At 43.5% G+C, this 22,326-nt stretch overlaps 1 protein-coding gene across 7 annotated transcripts in view; it reads left to right on the top strand.

Moving 5' to 3' along the window:
• The window catches only part of LOC126188175 (protein NDRG3), a 491,060-nt gene that overhangs the window by 356,723 nt on the left and 112,011 nt on the right, over positions 1–22,326 (top strand). For all 7 annotated transcript variants that reach the window (XM_049929694.1, XM_049929691.1, XM_049929690.1 and 4 more), the window contains one exon: positions 7,544–7,743. In XM_049929694.1, the coding sequence (XP_049785651.1) occupies positions 7,544–7,743 (200 nt within the window). The remainder of the gene's footprint in view (positions 1–7,543; positions 7,744–22,326) is intronic.

Here is a 22,326-nt window from a genome sequence, read left to right as displayed (position 1 = left end):
TCCAGACCTGAACATTATTGAGCATACCTGGGATGCCTTGCAACGTGCTGTTCAGAAGAGATTCCACCCTCTCGTACTCTTACGGACTTGTGGACAGCCCTGCAGGATTCGTGGTGTAATTTCCCTCAGCACTACTTCAGACATTAGTCGAATGCATGTCACGTCGTGTTGCGGCACTTCTGCGTTCTCGCGAGGACCCTACACGATATGAGGCACGTGTACCAGTTTGTTTGGCTCTTCAGTGCATGTGTACTTCTCAACAACAATATGATGCGATACGTTTTCAGAATAACCGAATTAGTTACATCAAAAGTGCCAACTTTAGAGACATGCACCCTGTTGCGAAACGTTCCGTAGACGCCCATGACTTTAATTCAAACATGAGGCCTATTCTAACATTAAAATAGAATCAATCTTCTCGTGAACTAAACTTGTTATTATTATTAATCGATATGTCAATGATAATAATAATAAATAATAATGATAATAACAGTTTTAGCACCGTATTTCCATCAGGAAAGGTTCTAGTGCAGACACTGTTAGTAAATTCCGGAGTCAATCCGTGGACCAGCCGAGAGTCAATCCGTGGACAGGTATTTGTAGCCTGACACTTGGCCGCTGGATGTGTGAGTTGTGGAGGTGTGGCGGGGACCTGCTGCAGGGCGCTGCCGGGGGAGGCGTCGGGCGACGAGGGCGCGGCGGGGTCCCCCGCGGGGCTCAGGCTGCAGCAGCCCGAGGTGCGGCTGGCCGTGCCGCGCGCGCTGCCCTCCTCCTCCTCAGAGTCCTCCAGGTCGTCCGCCTCCTGGCAGGACAGCCCGCCGCTGCCCAAAAGGTGCCTGCACCCCCTCCTTGCTGCAACGCCGACGCGACTGTCACTATTATAAGCACTCCACACAAAAAAACTAGTCAACCTGCAACATCTCACGAACCAAACCGCCGTATGTCTGTTTCCGAACACACTCGGTTCAGAAAAAGGTGAGAGGAGCTGTACAGTTCAAATGATCTTGCCTTTTCACCCGAGATTGCGGGGAAACGATAAACCTTTCTGGGATTACCTTCGCAAAAATACGCACAAAACTTCTTCCTACCTGTTCTGTGCAGTATCTACTCTCGTTGTTGCCGTGCCGCACAGCAGTTATTGTAGCACACAGGAAATCTTCTGGCCTTGAAAAGTTCTGGCTGTGTTGCTATGATTGTATGTGGGGAATAAATAACGCAGTGCCGGAAAAAATGCGCCACTCTTAAGGAGGAGGTCATTTTTTTTTTTTGACAAGTGAGGTGACAAGTAGTTCGTAATTGTAGGACTATATGGTAACAGATTCATACCAAATTAAGCACGCCTTTCACAGTAAAGGATGCATCAGTAGTTGCATAAATACACCGTGCACCACCACCCCTTCCCCCTGCCCCCTGGCGACAACGCAGGCGTGTGTCCTCCCTTGCGAAACGATCGTGAAGGTGCCGAATGGCATCCTGTGACAGACTGCCCGAAGCACCTTGCTCCTTTTGTTGAAATCTGGCACTTGGTCTTTTCAGTCCTCGACAAGCAGTAAGTTTCCGCTTCGTCGTGTCAGTTGACGGCAGATGTGGTGATGTTGCTGGTCACGGCAGTTGTATACCACGGAGAGCGCGTTGCGTCGCAGCAGCCGTATGTGGACGTGCGATATCCCGCTAAAAAAGCACGTCTCCTTTCTCTTGGTAGCACGGGGAGAACAACCTGGTTAGCGTACACTGGTTACTTCATCTTGCAGAAACGCCACATGTGACCGCGAGTTGTAACTGATTGCCCTCCACACCGTGAAGCCCGGGATGGAACCTGGGTGTCGCGAGAGAATGCACTCTGGAGTAGCGGCTCATCAGGTCTACTCCACACATGTCTATATCCGGACACCTCGCATACAGACAGAACTACTCTCATCAGTGAAGACAACAGAACGACACTCTACTCTCTCGTCAACTCTTTCGCGTTTTGGCGGTGTGGTGGTGTGAGTGATAGCCTGCCCAGAGGCAAGCGTGGTCTTAATCGTGCTGGTAGCAGGCAGTTTCCAATGGCGCCTAATGATAGAGTATGTGCTACATGTGTCCGGATTTTGTCCCTGGATGAAGTTCGGTCGACTACCGCTGCTCGCACAATATTCGGTCTTCACGCGTGTCTGTAATACATAAATGGCCTGAACCTGGTCGACAAGTGTGAGAATGTTCCACAGACCACACCTCCTATACATTGTGCCCTACATGAGCAGCAATCTCTCGATTCGTCCACCCAGCTTTCACCGTGTCCACAGTGCGACTCCTTTCAAATGGCTGAACCTATTCAGCAGGAGCACGTCCTTGTCGGTGCGGAATAGTTGTACCCTAGATTGGATGGCATATAATTTTCACCTCTAAACTCAGCACAGTTACCGCCGGCAGAGTTACAACAGAGGGTGCATAGACGGGTTTCCCGAGCTCTCATCTCGTCGCCGATGACCGTCAAAAATGAATTATTAACACAATGCCCTCTCAGTATCCATCCTCTATACCCTGGTGCCTCAGAACAAAGTCCGTTAGGGTCTTGTATTTTTTCCCGGCACTGTAGCGATCAGTGCACTCCATGCCTTGTATCATTTGAAAAGAGACAAAGCAGGAATTAGTCGGAACAGACTGCACAACTCCAGCCACCCTCTGCCCAGTTACGGTGTTGTTTGGTCGGTTAAAAAATTTACAGATTCATGTGCCGCTGTGAACATTGGTTGTTTGCGAGATACCCGGCGCCGAATGACGATTTCTTCACAGTTTCCTCTGACATACTGTATGAGAGAGACCTGCTTTCGTTGACAGCAGCTGTTTCTGTGAGGTTTGTAACCAGTGCTTACTGACAAGGCGTAACACTTGTCTCTGTCGCTTAGAATCTTTTTACGGCCACCGTTCTTGCGCCGTTGCTACATTGCAGTGAGCGGTACACCATCGCTTGCAGACACGTTGGATACTTCCCGTTGACACACTGACTAATTGAGCAACTTCATTCGCTGTATGATCATAGGCGTATCCAAGTGCCTTAACTACTTTCGGTTATTCTGTCACACCTTCAGATCGATCGGTCTTACTGCTCTGATTGTATACAACCGATTGGTACATACAGGCCACTCCACTGTCATGTTTTACGTCACATAATTGCCTCGTAGCAGTTCTACTCCCCCGCAACGCGACCAGTGTGCTTCTTTGATGGAATGATTAACGTTTTGTTCAGTGAACAATATCAAATGTAGAATGAAACAAGCTGTCAATAAAATTATGAGTACTAATATTTTACAAGTACTGTTTTACATACTTGTGAGAAATACGCGGAATATGGCACAAGTGAACTACTTTGTATTCACGTATATTGTTGGAAAAAAACTTGCGCTCTAATGGATTAAAAGAAGGCAAGAAAAACAAATTTGTATGACCAGCAGTTTGAACTCGAGATCGCTAAAGAAAAATTAATGGCACTGTCACTGGGTTGATATACACACCAAAAGTGAAGTATGACGTGTCAGGCTGAAAAGTTTAAATCTTTTATTTCTTGTAGATGGTAAAATTTTGTCGTTCTGTTGATTCAGTGTGTGCAAGCATATGTTTATATGTTGTTTTCTAGCTTCCTGCGACGTCCCTTTACAGTCAGCAACATCACGCTTTAACACTCTTCCTCTCTCTACAGCTTCCTTGTCTTTTGTTATCTGCATTCAGAGATTCTATTCTGAGCACTATGGTGCTTTACTCATGGTTTTACTGTGGCAGTCTGTAGTGTTAGGCAATTTTATAGAAGTGTTTTCTTATTCATTTCTTATTTGTTTCGCATGATTTCAAAAGAAAATGTGGAGGGTGATTAGAACAACAGAACTATTATAGGCGTAGAGATGTAGCAAAGATTGCGTTTATGTGTGACCTTGTTTAAGTGTGACGACGGATGCATGCCAAATGTGTCTTACAGCGTGAGCACCTCAGCTTCCATACGCAGTACCGTTAATCGAGGAAAAGGAGTGTATCTTTGCCAAGGAGATGGTGTAGGAAATTGAAAAATATCGTTCTTCTGGGAAGCGAGTGTAAGCAAATACAAGTTTTGGGTCTAGTGAAGCAGGGGATACAACCCGTCGGCTTTGACCAATGACGTCATACATTAGTCATAGATAGTAATGTCTTCACTTCGAGGCATAGATAATAAATATCCCCTGCTAAACTAGACCCCAAGTTTTTAGGCTTTCCTTAAACTACATTTATATTACGTGCACCGGCTACTTACGGACGAATTTCTAAAATAAGACGTAAATGATACCAGTATTGCTAAGGTACATTGACAATCTCCTTATCGACGCACTGTTTTTGTAACTCTCCGTGACTTATGATTTCCAGGCTATTTTCATGTAGCATTGTCTTTGGTCAACGTTCAGATGATGTCTTTGGCAAGGATGTTACAGTAACAAAATTGTGACAAAATGCGTAAATAAACCTAGAGTTCGTTAACGTACGACGCTAGCAGAAGACAGGCATGTGGTAAAGGTTTCTTTCACAAACTACATGCATTTTACTAGCTGACAGCATGTGAGGATGTCAATTTACGGGTATCTTACAGATTATATTGCCTTGTAAATCATAGTATCTACTGTCTTAAAATCGAATGAATTTCTGTTGGGAGTACAAAGAGAACCCTGTCTTGCGAACACCTTCACAACGTTCGAGCATAATTAGAGGTGTGCAGCGAAAGTCAAGGCCGAAAACTACGGACGGCCTCGGTAACGGCTCCCCGTTGAGTAATTGGCGCAGCAGGTTACGACCGCAGAGCACTGACGCGAAGTTTGGCGTCAACCAGTGGTTACGACAGTATTCTGAGCAGTGAAATCTCTGCAGGTAGGAGACATATTATAAAATATTTTGATTCACTTCTCCTTAAGGGAAAAATGTTCGCAGAAGGATTGCCACCTGGTGACAATGTGTGAAGGAAAACTGTGCTGCTACAACTATGAAGTTATTTCTGGTACTGCCTTATATTTCTTCTTCGTTCTCGTGATGACACACAAATCATTAGACAGGGATCGAAGTGTACAGAATGACATAATTAATTGCTTGCAGTGGAGATCCCCGGCCCTGCTATTCCTGTATTCAAAAAAATACGCTCTAGGCTGTAAAATACGTTCTTGATTCTCTGAAAATTTTTATTATTTACAAGAAAGTAGCTGAAACTGGGCATTTACACCCAATACATTGTGAAATTAGATCACAGATATCTCCGTATTGGATTAGCGGCAACTGGCTAAAAAATACCGCTTTACGAAATCCAGTTCCTGCTTCATCTCTGGTACCGAATGAAAGGTGGGAAAGGAAATCTAAGGTTGTAGCACTATATTTAAAATAGGAATCGAAAATTCTAATGGAAGAGTTAACGAAATTATGTGTAAAAATATTAGTTTTCGTCGTTTAATTATTTAAAAGATAATTAACGAGCACGGGTGCTTTGAATGTCATTCTTCAGGGAACAGCGGAGTAATAATTTTCTGTAAAGAATAGTTACTTAGAGTCGTTCACGACATCAAAGGTGGCTGGAAAGTTTTGCACGTTCAAAAGTGCGTCAATCGTTGGTAAAGCAAGTGCATCGTATTCTAGTCACGTTTTCAACATAAAGTTCTTGTATCCCTTGCGGACGCCAAGCGCAGTAAAAACTAAAATTGCTGCAGCGTTCACACTGTGAAAGAGAGACTGCATGAAAGCTAACCATACCATACCAAATGTTTTGTGGTTCGTGATCGTGAAGCATACAATATGTTTCACAGAATGGAGTTTACGATGCTAATCTCTCGCTCTACTATGCTCTTCTTAACTCTCTCTTACTCTCTCTCTTTACTTCCTTCATGTGGTTTTAATCGTAATTTTACATGTGATAAATTACTGTTGTACTTTGTGTGTGTGTGTGTGTGTGTGTGTGTGTGTGTGTGTGTGTGTGTGTGTGTGTGTGTGCGCGTGTGTGTGTACTGGATGACGAGCAACAATTGGACGTGTGCACGTGAGAAGCATTATGAGTTTTATATGTTCTGTATAATACTTATGATCCGTACAGCAGTTGGAACAACGTCTGCATTGATATAATCTGGAACAGTGTCAGGTAAGCTGACACACTTAGCTTGTCCTCAGACATCACTTTGGTTGTCACCAACTCAAGGGCCTTACTAGTGGTGATAGTAGCAGTAAATGGTGTTTTTAAGACCGTTCATAATGTTTTGACGATTTCAAATTTGAGTAACACACAAACCAATCGCGAAACCAAGCTGAATATTTTACAAGGCTCAACATCCATTCAAGTTTACTTAATGCAATATTACATCGGACATATGACGATCATTCGCGGCTACAGAATACTCCAGGCGTTTCACCCTGTTTTTGAACGCATCTTTCGTAACTGTGGAAATTTCATCATGAATTCGATCTTTTAACTGTTGCAAGCTTCCCTGATGGTCGGAGTACACCCTTGTCTCTAAATAACCACATAGGTAAAAGTCTAGCGCGGTTAAATCGGGCGAGCGAGGCGGTCATTCGATACAAGCGCGTTTGGAAATTAAGCGGTACGGATGATAATGCAGATCACACCGGATTACGCTATGAATGGATGTCGGTGAGGTGATCAGCGTTTGGACACGTTTTCGTAGCGAACGACGAGGGCTTACCGGTAAACTGCTATAGTCACGTTCGATGTTCTCGAGAGTTCGGACTGTTTTCCGAGGGCCGGTTGACTTTGGAGTCGATGCACTGCCTCCAGCAGGAACCAACGGCCTTGCCGCAGTGGTAACACCGGTTCCTGTCAAACCACCGAAGTTAAGCGCTGTCGTGCTGGGCATGCACTTGGATGCGTGACCATCCGATCTGACGAGCGCTGTTGGCAAGCTGGGTGCACGTTGCCCTTGTGAAGCAAACTGAGGAGCTAATTGATTGAGAAGTAAACTGACATACGGCCGGGAGAGCGGTGTGCTGACCACATGCCCCTCCATATCCACATCCACTGACGCGTGTGGGCTGAGGATGACACGGCGGCCGGTCGGTGCCGTTGAGCCTTCCGAGGCCTGTTCGGACGGAGTTTAGTTTAGTTTTCTACCAGCATGAACTAGATATCGCGGCTGAAACTTGAAATGCGTACGAAAGGCACATTGCACGCGCACGACTGATTCGCCGTAGCGAAAATAGCATTCCACCGCGAACGCACGATGTCGGTTCGACCAGCACGACACGATTACTGACCTGTATATGGGATGACACGTGGCGCTCCGATCTACTAATAGACGGCGCCACTGTCGCTGTATTTTGTTTTTAGCTCGCGTTATTCAAACTCGAAATTGTCAAAACATTGTGAAACACGCTGTATGTTGGTAGACTCCCCTACAGAAATCTTCGGTCTCTGTCATCAGCTGCGGTAGACCGGAGCGAGAGTGCCAGTGCGTCACAAACGGACGCCTGGTACGGTCGATCAGTGGCACAGTGAGGAGACGTGGCGTGTGACGGACTGCCGTAGTGAACGCGGGCGTTTCGCTGTGTGTTGCAGCACGATGCCGTCGGACAGCATGGACGACATCGAGCTGCGCAGCATCCAGCTGCAGTTCCCGAGCGCGCGCTCGCTGTCGCAGGAGGACGCGGGCTGCGTGGAGGAGCGCGTGCCCACCGGCCAGGGCGACGTGCTGGTGGCCGTGCGCGGCCGCCGCGGCCGCCCCGCCATCCTCACCTACCACGACCTCGGCCTCAACCGTGAGTACACCAGGCTGCCGGTCACACGTTTCGTCCGCAGCCAATTCTTTGGTACACTATCTGATCAAAACTACCCAGACGTCTACAGGTTGGACATTAATATGGAGCAAGCAAACACAAAAAACATTTTTAATTACCGTACTTGTAGAAGCAAACCGCCAATAAATATCTCGTTTACGTCTCAAGTTATTATGTTTTATATTATTATATATTTAACCCGGACACCCTGTATGGACGAAGCAATTGCTTTCCCTTCGGACGGAGCCTGCCGCGGGTCAGGAGAGGTCGCAGCCTGCCCTGACCGTGCTCGCGGCGTCAGAGGCAATTTTTGTGTTAATCGAGGATTTCTGGTAAAAAAATTTGAAATAAATCTATGCGAACGAAGTTTCCATGTTTTATGACGTATATATTTGTGTATAAAGAAAAGGAAAAATATTTTTTCACGCATCTTGTCACAACAAAGATACATACACAAATCTGACAAAATCCCTCCTGTGCCCAAGCAAGTGACAACTACGCGCAGCAAAAAGGCAAAATACCAAAAATCTCCTTTGGCGCCTCTAGCACGGTCACGACGGCTGCGACCTCACCTGACGCGCGGTTTCTCTCCACGCCAGGCTGCGTCAGACTACTCCCAACAACCGTTCGCTCGCTACTGCTCGCGGTAGTAATATCTCAGACTCAGAGTTAGTGTATGCGCGCAACAGCAAAATCAATAGCCAACTTATAATAATAAAAAAAAAGAACGTCCAACTTTCAGCGCCATATTGTGAAGCTAAGTAATGTTGATTGCAGTTATTAGTTATAATAACATCTGAATGCGGCATTAGTAATTACTTTAATAAATAAAGCGGTTTATAGTGCCAGCTGCAGTCATGCAAATAGAGTACATTACAATTTTGTTGTTGTTGTTGTAAATGTTCTGCCGGCCATAGTGGCCGAGCGGTTCTAGGCGCTACAGTCGGAACCGCGCGACCGCTACGGTCGCAGGTTCGAATGCTGCCTCGGGCATGGATATGTGTGATGTCCTTAGGTTACTTAGGTTTAAGTAGTTCTAAGTTCTAGGGGACTGATGGCCTCAGAAGTTAAGTCCCATAGTGCTCAGAGCCATTTGAACCATTTGTAAATGTTCTGGTTTGGACCATGACTAGTCAGTTTCAGTTAACGTTAACACAACATAATTATCACACAGTTAGTATCTTTCAGTCACTACGAGTAAAAGAAGGGAAAAAGTTATATCAATGAAAAGTTTTCAGGGTCGATTTTAGTAGTCTTTTCGTCTTTACGCCTACTACTCCGACGAGGCGATTTTGTGAACTGATCCTTTGTGACTGAAGTTCAGTGGTCAGACGTCAGTTTCCTAAAGCATCACGACACAAAAGTCACCTTTGAAGATTATAAGATTTCATATCGCTGTGAAGCATAAAACAGATGTAAGTTATTAACAGAGCCTCCGATAAATAAATGTCACATAAAATCTTGGTAATCGCTAAGTCACTAGTTCTGTGCCCACTAGTAGCAACGATTTTTTGTACTTCTATGAAAAAAACGTTATTTTAATTAAAATGTTATTCAGTACGTGTTAATTAACATTTTCATTTTATATTAAATATATAATTAAAATAAAATACTTTTCTTTAAATTCTGACCACACCATAACACCACGGCCTCCGAATTTCTCTGTTAGCACTACACACGCTGGCAGATGACGTTCACCGGGCATTCGCCACACTCACACCTTGCCATCGGATCGCCACATTCTGTACCGTGACTCGTCACTCCACACAACGTTTTTCTACAGTTCAATCGTCCAATGTTTACGCTCCTTACACCAGGCGAGGCTTCCTTTGGCACTTATCTGCCTGATGTGTGCGTTATGAGCAGCCGCTCGACCATTAAATCTAAGTTTTCTCACCTCCCGCCTGTCATAGTAATTGCAGTGGATCTTGATGCAGTTTGGAATTCCTGTGTGGTAGTCTAGATACAGGTCTGGGTATTACACATTACGACTCTCTTTAACTGTCCGTGGTCGCTGTCAGTCAACAGACGAGGTCGGCCTGTACGCTTTTGTGCTGTACCCTTCACGTTCCCACTTCAGTATCACATCGGAAACAGTGGACCTAGGGATGTTTAAGAGTGTGGAAATCTCGCGTACAGACGTATGACGGAAGTGACACCCGATCACCTGACCAAGTTCGAAGTCCGAAAGTTCTGCGGAGCACCCATCCTGCTCTCTCACGATGTCTATTTACTACTGAGGTCGCTGATATTGAGTACCTGCGAGTAGGTGGCAGCACAATGCACGAAATATGACAAACGTATGTTTTTGGGTGCGTCCGAATACTTTTGATCACATAGTGTATTTTGAAATACTGTGTTTAACTGCACGCAAATTATTTTTCTTCTTCTTCTCCATCATACCTGTACGTCAATCGGGTGTCACAAAGATAATTTACTCTAGAGTCAATCATAAGGCCACAGTAGACTTCTTTCGAAAAATAAGTGCATTTTATACTTTGAAGAAGTCTAATTAAATGACGACCTTTCCGACGTGAATAGAAGAATGGTGTTCTCTAGAGATAGTGTTCAAGGTTAGTTTAAAATGCGTATCAGAAAAGAAAGATGACAAAAAATAAGAAAATCTTTAATATAGGCTCCGCTAGCGTAGCTTAGCGAATGTCTGAAGGCGTTTTTAAGTGCGACGGGACTGTCAGTCCTACAGATCTAGATACACCGCGTATGATCAGATCCAAGTCGAGTAATACAGGACTACGTGTCCAGGCACCTAGCACGACCTCTGCAGCACTGCTCATCGTATCTTGATGTCTTTAGTAAAGAAACCGCACAAGATCCAAAGGATGATGCATGGCGAGTGGTTTCTTCTCAATTGATGTGTTGCTGCTACTTTCTTTATCATTCTATGTAACAAAAGAAATTTGGAGAAGATTGATCATGAGTAGCTCACAAGTACCAATATGTTGTATCGTTAAGGTTCTTCATCGTTAAAAAAACGTCCGATCTGCTTTGTGAACGAACAAACCAACTCCAGAGATGCTCTATATCTACAGCTTTCGTCGCACTGTCCAAACCACTTCACAGTGATTCGATTCGGTACTTCGCACCGATATCAGCGATTTCCTGGAGGGAGTGAGAGAAAAGTGACTGTCTATCTTCCTCTATATGCACTTTCATTGTCTTTCATCTTAATCTCACAATCTGTTCGCGATGCGTACGATGTAAGCAGTCGAAGCGTTAAGCTCATAGTATATCAGTTCTGCATATTTAACGAAAAGGATTTGATGAGAACAGCGCCATCTTTCTTCTAGCGATTCCCGTTTGTCTGACATTAAAAAATGGCTCTGAGCACTATGGGACTTAACTTCTAAGGTCATCAGTCCCCTAGAACTTAGAACTACTTAAACCTAACTAACCTAAGGACATCACACACATCTATGCCCGAGGCAGGATTCGAACCTGCGACCGTAGCGGTCACGCGGTTGTGTCTGACATTACATTTACATAAACCCCCAAAGTCAGATTTCAGAACCGGTTTCCCAGTACCGCTTCTGGTTGGTCATGTAAACATGGCAATATCGATTCTGAAAATGGGATTCTAGTTCCGGATTTCCTCTTCCACAATCGATTTTCGCTTCTGTGTAAACACACAACTGTTTTTGAAACGTTCTTAGTTTGCAGGTTACGTCTTGTTTTTAAAATTTTTGGCTAATGTAGACGCAGTGACTTTTTGCACAGTGAAGGAGAAGTAGAAATATTACACTGAGCATGAAGTTGTCTACCTTTGATGTTTACTTAAGGAGGAACCGCCATGGTGTTGTCTAAATCAAAAACTGGAACAGCTGATTTCCAGAGGCCGTTTGTGTACAACAACTGACGACAGGAAAACCGACATTTGAACGGTACAGCACACCGTTTCAGGCCTTACCATGTAAACACAACAGCGAAAACTGTTTCCGAAAATGGTTCAAATGGCACTGAGTACTATGGGACTTTACTTCTGAGGTCATCAGTCCCTTAGAACTACTTAAACCGAACTAACCTACGGACGTCACACACATCCATGCCCTAGGCAGGATTCGAACCTGCGACCGTAGCGGTCCTGTGGTTCCAGTCTGTAGTGCCTAGAACCGTTCGGCCACACGGGCCGGCCCGGAAGCTGTCCCTCATGTAATCGTAGCTTCAGAAACACTGTAACATCTATGTATTTGACTCACTTTAGTTTTATAGCATACTTCTAGCTCATCATGTAAAGTGACATAATTTCTCCCTAGGTAATAGTGATATAATTTCGCCCTAGGTAATAGCACATGAAACAGTTATACAATAGTATATTAATAAAATATTTTTATGTATATATGAAGCGACACACCGTCAGAATATAGAGAAGGAATCACGTAAGATTGGTTCAAATGGCTCTGAGCACTATGGGACTTAACATCTGAGGTCATCAGTCCCCTAGAACTTAGAACTACTTAAACGTAACTAACCTAAGGACATCACACACATCCATGCCCGAGGCAGGATTCGAACCTGCGACCGTAGCAGTGCGCGGTTCCGGACTGAAGCGCCTAGAAGCGCTCGGCCACCACGGTAAGACGTAACACCCCTTTTATTTCGTGTACGGTTACACATATCGAAAATCGGTTTTCGGCAAATATTAGAGCGCCGAGGGGCACGTATGTTTTTGTTTGGTTAATGTTTTTAGCACTGGTATCGATGGAAATATTGAAGCAAGTACGTTTTTTCAATGAATCTGTGTACTTTTTTATAATATCTGCTTTCGACTAACTGTCAATAGCCATTGCCATAGACAAAATCAATTAGTACGTCTCATGCATTGGCTATTGACAGTCTTGTAGCGCCCTGGTAGGCGTGATGTGTTATGTTATGGGAACGATGTTTTGGCGAATCACCTTGGTTCCGAAAGTTCTGGAACCTGTGCAGAGAATTGGAATAGATATGAACAAAAACATCATTTCAGCCCGTTTTATTGCTCACGAAAACCACACATTGCATGTTGTACCACCATACAGCGAGACATTCAGAGGTGGTGGTCCCAAATTGCTGTATACACCGGTACCTCTAATATCCAGTAGAACGTCCTCTTGCATCGATGCAGCCCTGTATTCGTCGTGGCATACTATCCACAAGTTCATCAAGGCACTGTTGGTCCACATTGTCCCACTCCTATACGACTGTTTGGCGCAGATCCTTTAGAATGGTTTGTGGGTCACGTCTTCCATAAACAGCCCTTTTCAATCTATCCCAGGCATGTTTGATGGGGTTAATGTCTGGAGAAGATGGTGGCCACTCTAGTCAAGTGATGTCGTTATCCTGAAGGAAGTCATTCACAAGATGTGCACGATGGGGCCGCTAGTTGTCCATGAAGACGTATGCCTCGCCGATAGGCTGCCGATATGGTTGCACTATCGGTCGGAGGATGGCATTCACGTATCGTACAGCCGTTACGGCGCCTTCCATGACCACCAGCGGCGTATATCGGCCCCACATAATGCCACCCCGAAACAGCAGGGAACCTCCACCTTGCTGCACTCAATGGATAGTGTGTCTAAGGCGTCCAGCCTGACAGGGTTGCCTCCAAACGTATCTCCGGCGATTGTCTGGTTGAAGGCGTATGCGACACTCATCGGTGAAGAGAACGTGATGCCAATCCTGAGCGGTCCATTTGGCATGTTGTCGGGCCCATCTTTACCGCGCTGCATGGTGTCGTGGTTGCAAAGATGGACCTCGCCATGGACGTCTGGAGTGAAGTTGCGCTCCATGCAGCCTTTTGCGCACAGTTTGAGTCGTAACACGACGTCCTGTGGCTGTACGAAAAGCATTATTCAACATGCTGGCGGTCAGGGTTCCTCCGAGTCATAACCCGTACGTAGCGGTCATCCACTGCAGTAGTAGCCCTTGGGCGGCCTGAGCGAGGCATGTCATCGACTGTTCCTGTGTCTCTGTATCTCCTCCATGTCCGAACAACATCGCTTTGGTTCACTCCGAGATGCCTGGACACTTACCCTGTTCAGAGCCCGTCCTGGCACAAAGTAACAACGCGGACGCGATCGAACTGCGGTATTGACCGTCTAGGCATGGTCGAATTACAGACAACATGAGCCGTGTACCTCCTACCTAGTGGAATGACTGGAACTGATCGGCTCTCGAACCCCCTCCGTCTAATAGGCGCTGCTCATGCATGGCTGTTCACATCTTTGGGTGGGTTTAATGACATCTCTGAACAGTCAAAGGGACTGTATCTGTGATACAACATCGACAGTCAACGCTATCTTAAGGAGTTCTGGGAACCGGCGTGATGCAAAACTTTTTTTGATGTGTGTACATAGTAATTTTAATTTTGACGTGCCGACGCATCGCTTATTTCTTTTTTTAGGTACCTGGAAATTCAATGGGAAGATTTGATATGTAGATGGCACAAGTTGTTTGTAATAAATAACTTTTATGAAAATCTGTATATGATAACTTAGTTTTACCGAAACCGGTTACCTACAATAAGTTTTTATAGCGATCTCGGCTATGTAGTTCTTGTTCTCCTGAGTAATTTCTCATCCGTTTTTTGGGGTATTTCCCGATAGTTTCGACCGCATGTGCCTTGTATTAAATTACTTGTCTCAGCGTCACATATGTCGCTGCGGAGGATTTTAAACGTTAATAAGAATCACCCCGTATAAAATCCACCCCTGCCACCATGAAATATATTTTACGGTCCATGCGTTCCAGGATAGGCAGTTTAATGTAGTGCAGATGTTATAACAGTAACTTGGACAATTGAGTTAAGACAGGATCTGGAAACACAGTTATTAATGGAATTAGTGTCGTTTGTAAAATATTTTCATTCTTAAAATACGTTGAGGCTGTGTACCCTCCACAAAAATGAAAATTTAATATATTTTATATATATCTTTTTTCTTTTAATTCTTCTCCAATACTCGTACAATAGCGGTTGAGTATGCAATGTCTAGTGATTTATAATTCAATAACTTCTTATAATTAACTTAATCAGTCTTAATTAAATTTAACTACGTCAGCTTAATTGTGCAGTTCGATACGAGTCTAAACCACTTGCGTTCGCTTGTTTCTTATGGCAGATTCGAACTTCCTCTCAAAAAGTGGATACAGATCGTCTTGCTTTACGTGGGGGAAACAAGGAGACAGGCACATATGTAAATCTTAGCCTCATTTGTGACCTTGTGTAACATCACTTCGCTCCTACTCGTGGAATTACTTTTTTAATATTTTATTTAAAAACTTACGACATAACTTCTACCCACAATGGGTGACGAAAAACATACGAGATGTTACACTCAACCATTTTGCAGGATGCTCTGGAGTTTCTGCAATTTCCATTCCCAACAGTTATGCAGTAGAAGTGAAGGAGTTGAGCGATAACCCCCAGATTTTCAAGTCTAAGTTGAAATTCAGAAATGGTTCAAATAGCTCTGAGCACTATGGGACTTAACATTTGAGGTCATCAGCCCACTAGAACTTAGAACTACTTAAACCTAACTAACCTAAGGACATCGCACACATCCATGCCCGACGCAGGATTCGAACCTGCGACCGCTAAGTTGAAAGGCTTACGAATGACAGTCTCCTTTTTTTCCACACAAGATTACCTTGCCTTGGTTAAAGGGCTTTTCTCGTTATGTGTAACAGATTTGTAGAAGGGCGTTCTGAAAAGTAATGCTTCAGAATTTTTCATATGAAACTCTTAAAGCTTTTTAAACTAAACAAACGCTGTTAATATTCTATATCTTCACTCTTCATGTCTACATTTTTATTTCTCAATGTAGTCACCATGACGTCTAATACATTTCTCCGAGAGAATGGTTTGTTGATACCGTCGCTGTAGAATGTTTGACTTTTGTGACGGAGCCGTAACCTCATCTCTGCTTGAAACACTTCGTCACTGTGAAAGTGAAGCCCTCGAAGGTGTTGTTTAAGTTTTGGAGAGATGTGAAAATGGATGGAGCAAAGTCGGAACTGTACGCAGGATGGTCGATGACAGTGAGACACCGTTACAGATGTTGTTGCGATTGTATGTGGTCTGGCATTATCGTGCTGAAAAACAGGGTGTACAATCTGTAGACGTGCTTTCAGTTTTCTGAAGGATTACAGTACGCTGTTTCTCACGCATCGACATAGTCACGTTACACAGTGCCGTGTTACACGCTGCAGTTGGGAGCTCTGTAGTGGCAGAGGGCTGCATATACGTAGACATGAAGAATAAAGATGTAGAATGCTAATAAGGTTTGTTTATTTAAAAAGTTGTCACTGTCACTGTCAAGCATGCAACACAAGATGAACATACACGATAAGCACATACAGCTGTCGAAACTTTTCAAGCTAATGTAATTATAAAGACAGTCTCGAGCGTGACTCACAAGCTGTAAAAGCGGCCACAGACCTCAGGAAGAAGTTAAGGGACACGGATGGTGTGTAAGTTGCGCCACATTCTTATCGCTCACGGTGAATAAACTCTACTGTGCGCCGCTTCATGTATGGCGAGCCTGTGCGTAATACGGCTATCTACCGAAAAGGATTTAGGCCAAAACACAAAACTTTCGAAGGGCGCCATCAACTACGCTAGGAAAGAAATCATTCCACCTCATTTTTGTCGCATTTTGGCTCTGAGCACTATGGGACTTAACATCTTAGGTCATCAGTCCCCTAGAACTTAGAACTACTTAAACCTAACTAACCTAGGCACGTCACACACATCCATGCCCGAGGCAGGATTCGAACCTGCAACCGTAGCAGTCACGCAGTTCCGGACTGAAGCGCCTAGAACCGCACAGCCACCACGGCCGGCCTTTGTCGCATTTTCTTCGCCATTATTGAGCACATAAAATTGCTCTGTATTACTTTGCACTTTAGTCGGAAGCCCTTCGCATTCTCACATACATTGACGGTCGTCATTTCAAAGAAAGGACGGACGATTTTACGGTTGGTGGTAACCAGCGTTGCCAGTGACGTCGACTTCGTTCGGGCGCAGTTACAACCATAGGAATAGCCTACGAGCAGGCAACCCGCAATGTACGAGTGTCTGCGGCAAGTCGCTAGGCTGGTACTATCAAATTCCTTTGACAACAAAGTTGCTTCGTCAAATATATTTGACGCAGTGTAATAGGGAACTTATGTGAAACGTTGCCTGTCGTCAGATTTATTTGACCAAATGAAACCACAAATTTACTGTTACCAATGTTCGCATTAAAAGTTATTTGACCAAATCTATCGATCGTCTTCTGTTTACTGCAAGCGGCTGGCATGTGAAAGGACACTCTGTGAAACCATTGCCTGCTGTTAATACTGTATGTAGTGGAGAAACATTCAAAATGCAAAGGAGGTCGTATTTCGGAACTTACTGTCATGCTATAAATAGGGAAACACATTTTATAATCTGTCATTCGGATCTGAAGAGGGTTGCACATGATAGGACACCACGGAGAACTTCATCAAACCAGTCTTCGGACTGAAGACAAAAACAACAACAACAATCTGGAGTGAAATAATTTTTTTTCCTTTTTTTAGGCAGGGAGAAGGAAATCCACTGTCTTTCTTCGAAACAAATTAGCATGGTTTGCACAGACAGATTTTTCTATAAGAAATCAAAGAAAGATGTAAGGCAAGTTCAGTGACACCACCTCTGAAAAAGAAACTAAAGAATTGTTGTTGTATGTCTAAGATAGAAAATTAGCACGGTATGATTCATTGATACTGCAGCAGTGATAGTAATCGAGTTATGTGCTGAAGATAATGGAAAACGTCTTTGCTATAGGTTAATGTATGCACATAAAAGAGAAAGCTTCACAAGTAGAGGACTAAATCTTGCAGCTGGGAAAGAGAAACATGATACGCACATGCAAGGCATAGAAGCTAGGACAAGGCCAAAAAGTTTTTTATAAGAATAAATAGCAACTAATATCTTAGAACAGCCGCGTGGTCTGAGGCGTCTTGCCATTGTTCGCGCACCTCCCCCTGTCGGAGGTTCGAGTCCTCCCTCCGGCATGGGTGTGTGTGTTGTCCATAGCGTAAGTTAGTTTAAGTTAGATTAACTAGCCTAGGGACCGATGACCTCAGCAGTTTGGACCCATAGGAACGTACCACAAAATCTAAGAATATAAAAATCATGCCTAGTTTTAAATGTATTAAAATGAGTCCGAAGTCGGTAAAGAAATTCGCGAATTGAACTACAGTTGGCGTAAACCATCAGAAAGCAGTCGGAAATCACATGGACATACCCATAATCAGTTGTGTTTGAACTTAAAACACATCATATCACAGTTCATTTGTCATGGTAAAGGATATTCGATGATGCGTTTAAAACTCGGCTGCTGTGAACTGCATACAACACATTGAACTCAAATTTTATTATTTTGTTATTATGTTAACATTAACAGGAGGAGGGTATTAATTTAACTGCTTTTTGTATTTTTGTTGAAAAAATGACTGCCTCGTTTAGTGACTGCGAACTGTGAAACTAACAGCATTAACAATAGCAATTTTTCAGTTAATATCATGCGTTTCTTCTGTTTGTACATGCCAGCCATTGTGAAGAAACTGTGACAAAATATTTGATGACAGTGTAATATCCCTTTTTACACGACGTCCAAGATCTTTATCAAAGAAATTTGATGAATATTCAGTCAAATTTCTTCGTCGTAGAACTCTGACAGTGTAATCCTGATCTTAAAGCATCCCTTGATGATGGGAGCACGTTTGTCATTTAGTTCTGCTCTTTGTAAAAGTCCATGGTGCATAGATTTCTGGATAAGTCGTGCTACCGTTTACCATTTTAACATCGAAAAGCAGTAGCGAAAAATGAATTACGAGCTCCCTGGGGCAATGGCCCCGTATTATCCAAATTTCGTCTACATAATCAACAGTTGATAAACCTATGGACATACTGTTTCGCACAACAATGTAGATTGTTTCCCTTATACCTGGATCCGCAGCACTCGAATATCTGTTACAAAAGACTTCAGGGTTCCCCTTTGTGCGTTTCATTTGAATAAAATGTGATCGAAATGGGCCAATATTTTCATATAGTTTGTTTTATTCAAATGAGACTGCTTCAGCGTAACCATTAGGTAATTTAAACAACCATCTCAGGCACCTTCTACCTACAAAGCTATGCTGCAATCACCCAGAGAGATGATAAGAGAGGAAAAGGATGTCGAAACTTCCTGGCAGATTGAAACAGTGACCCAGAGCCATGGGGGGATAACAGTCGGCGTAGTGCAAAGCCCCAGGTTTGAGACCCGGTCTGGCACACAATTTAAATCTGTCAGGAAGTTTCAAACTGCGCACGCTCCGCTGTCAAAGCGAAAAACTAATTCTGGGGAGCATCAATTGTCAATTGTGAAGGAAGCGTATTTCCGGTAAGGCAGGATGGAACCTTTCATAATGTCATGTACTAGCTAAACGGCTTGGTGGTCACATTCTGCAGGGGAAATGCTGAGCATCTCGGAGACAGCGTTACCTAATTCCACAGTATGTAAGGCATTGTACAATTGAAAGACAACATCCTCACGAGTTAATGGAGACGGTAACAGCATGGACTAGACAATGTTCTGGATGTATCATGCACTACACAGTCTCCCTATAACAACACCATAGTTGCACAAATATAGTAGGCTACAGCTCTCTACGCTATGATCCCTGTATTTGTTCAAGCATTTTGTTGCCAGGTGTACTTTCTCCTTGCTGGTGTTACAATCGTAGACGAGTATCACTGACGTCAAGACAGATCGTGCTCTCATCAACGATAGCAACTTCACGCAATTCATCCCTCTTTCTGCATCTACAGCCATGCTCCACAAGCCATCGCGAATGAGGTGCGGGAAGAGCGATTGTCAGTAGACCACCTTATGAGTTATGAATTCTCCGATTTTTCCCGTCATGGCAATTCCACGAAAAGTGCATGAGAGGAAGCAATATTTGAATGACATCATTTTTGCTTTTAACTGTAACAGGTTTTATTGCTATTTCACCTAATGTGCCATTGCCAAGTATAAAATGCGAAATTACAGCATAGTAATATCTTAAAAATAACAACGTTCTTGCAGGGCTGCTTCCTCTAATGTTAATAGTCAATGACTGTTATCAATGACCTGAGTATATATGTATTATTTACGAGCAGGTTTAAGTGACTCAACGTGGTGCACAGATAATGTCTCGACTGACTTCAGCCTGCTTGTAAATAACATAAATCTATTAATGCCTTGATAACGGCCATTGTCTCTGTTACCATCACGAGTGACACAGCCTTTGAAGAGCGTTGTTATTTTAATCTATTTCTGTACCATAATTTGACGTTTTAACCTATTTCTATAACATCAAATTTTACACTTGGCAGTGGCTCCTAAGAAAAAATCGCAATAAAAACTGTGACTTTGAAAGCGAAAATCACGTAATTAAAATATTGATTCCTCTCTCATACATTTCACAGGATAAGCAGGACGGAAAAATAGGCGAAATTAGAGCTCACAAGAAGACCTATCTAGTGTAGCCCCAATAAAACCCACGTAACTAGTAATTTTATAGATGCAGGCGAAGCGCGACAGGTATTTTTCTCTCTCCATTTTGATAATGAATGATAGATAGAGAAGATAGGTCACTTATGGCAGTACTTAAGACAGAATGCTATATTACAGCTTTACCGGCTTATCCACACGAAGAAGTCTTGGTTTCTCTAAAATACGTAGCAGACTTAGCGCCGAGATAGTGTCCATAATAGTCTGCTGTAGATTCTGTTCTGGAATTTTTTGTTCTAACAGCGTTTATGAGCTTCAATTTTTCTGTGGTAGTAATAGTACAGATTATTCTAATGCTCCACATTCTGCTTTAAGACTTAAATGAGTGGTGCTAATATTGGATTCAGACGCCGCCAGTGCGAGCTACGTAGCGTAACCAGTCCAGCATTAACGCCACCGGATTACTGAAATACATTCTATTCAGCGCTACTATCTCCATAGCAAGGGCTACAGAGTCTCAAGGGCCGTCTACTGTCCTAAGAGAACAGCATGGCCAGGCGCCTGTTACCGCCTGCTTCACCGCATCTCGGCTCAGATCTATTGCCTGTTTCAGTATTTTTACTAACCGCCTATATGGCAGTATCATATTATATTCTCACTGGTTTCGGCGACTTCAGACCTGTGATGATGTAGGCTACGTATGTAAATCGTCAGTCTGCATATATACACAGGCTGTATCAAGTCCAAGAAATACGAAGCATACTTGAATTGAATGTAGGTAGTAACCTCGAATTAGTCGAGTTAAATCAGGTGACGCTAAAGGAATGGGATGAGCAAATGAGCATTAAGAGCATTGGATGACGTGTGCTACTACGGCAGCAAAATAATGATAGTCGAAATAGAGAGGATATTAAATGTAGACTGGCAATAACAAGCAAAGCTAAAAACCATTCAACAGCCAATGTCGCACAAAATATTTTTTTTTATTTTATTTAAGAGAACGGGTTTCAACGGATTATGCTGTCATCTTCAGGTCTTAAAACACGTTCATTTTACGCTGACCTGACGAACAAGTCGTCAAGTGGATAAAAACAGCACATTATAAAAGGTTTGTCACCGCTAGAATAATTAAGAACATAAAGCATCTTGTTCAACAGTTCTTGTCCATAGACATATTGCTCACAGTTGCTTGTTGTATATGACATAGCCTGTCGCACAGGGTGCTATGTGTTTTAAAATAATTTAGGAATGACAAACCTTTTATAATGTTATGTTTTAAAATAATTTAGGGATGACAAACCTTTTATATAATGTTCTATTTTTATCCACTTGACATCTTGTGGTGGAGGTCAGCGTAAATTGAACGTGTTTTACGATAAAAGATTTGAAGACCTCTGAAGATGACAGCATAGTCTGTTGAAACCGGTTGTCTTAAATAAAACGAAATATTTTATGCGATCTTGGCTGTTGAATGATTTTTAACTATTAAACAGATCATCCTTTAGTCTCTCGAAATGAGAAAATTTAAGCAAGCATAGAATTTCTTAAAAAGATGTGTAACGTAAATATAAGAGTTACGTAGCTGTTTGCATGGAAGTGGAACGTGCACGGTAAGCAGCTCAGTGACAGCATTTGGCCAAATGAAGAAATCCTTGGATAGGGTACATTCTATGGCGTCAAGGAATTGGAAATTTAGTTGGTTGGTTGTTTTGGGGAAGGAGACCAGACAGCGTGGTCATCGGTCTCATCGGATTAGGGAAGAATGGGGAAGGAAGTCGGCCGTGCCCTTTCAGAGGAACCATCCCGGCATTTGCCTGGAGTGATTTAGGGAAATCATGGAAAACCTAAATCAGGATGGCCGGACGCGAGATTGAACCGTCGTCCTCCCGAATGTGAGTCCAGTGTCTAACCACTGCGCCACCTCGCTCGGTGGAAATTTAGTAATGGAGGAAAGTGCAGAGAGTACATATTGTAGAGGGAGGCCATGGGCTGAGTACAGTAAACGGGTTCAAATGGATGTGGTCCGCAGCTCGTGGTCTTGCGGTCGCGTTCTCGCTTCCCGAGC

Source organism: Schistocerca cancellata, chromosome 5 (assembly GCF_023864275.1).
Source record: "Schistocerca cancellata isolate TAMUIC-IGC-003103 chromosome 5, iqSchCanc2.1, whole genome shotgun sequence".
Taxonomy (NCBI): Eukaryota; Metazoa; Arthropoda; class Insecta; order Orthoptera; family Acrididae; genus Schistocerca; species Schistocerca cancellata.
The sequence above is the reverse complement of the archived record's forward strand: the minus strand, read 5'-3'. Positions and strand labels throughout refer to the sequence as shown.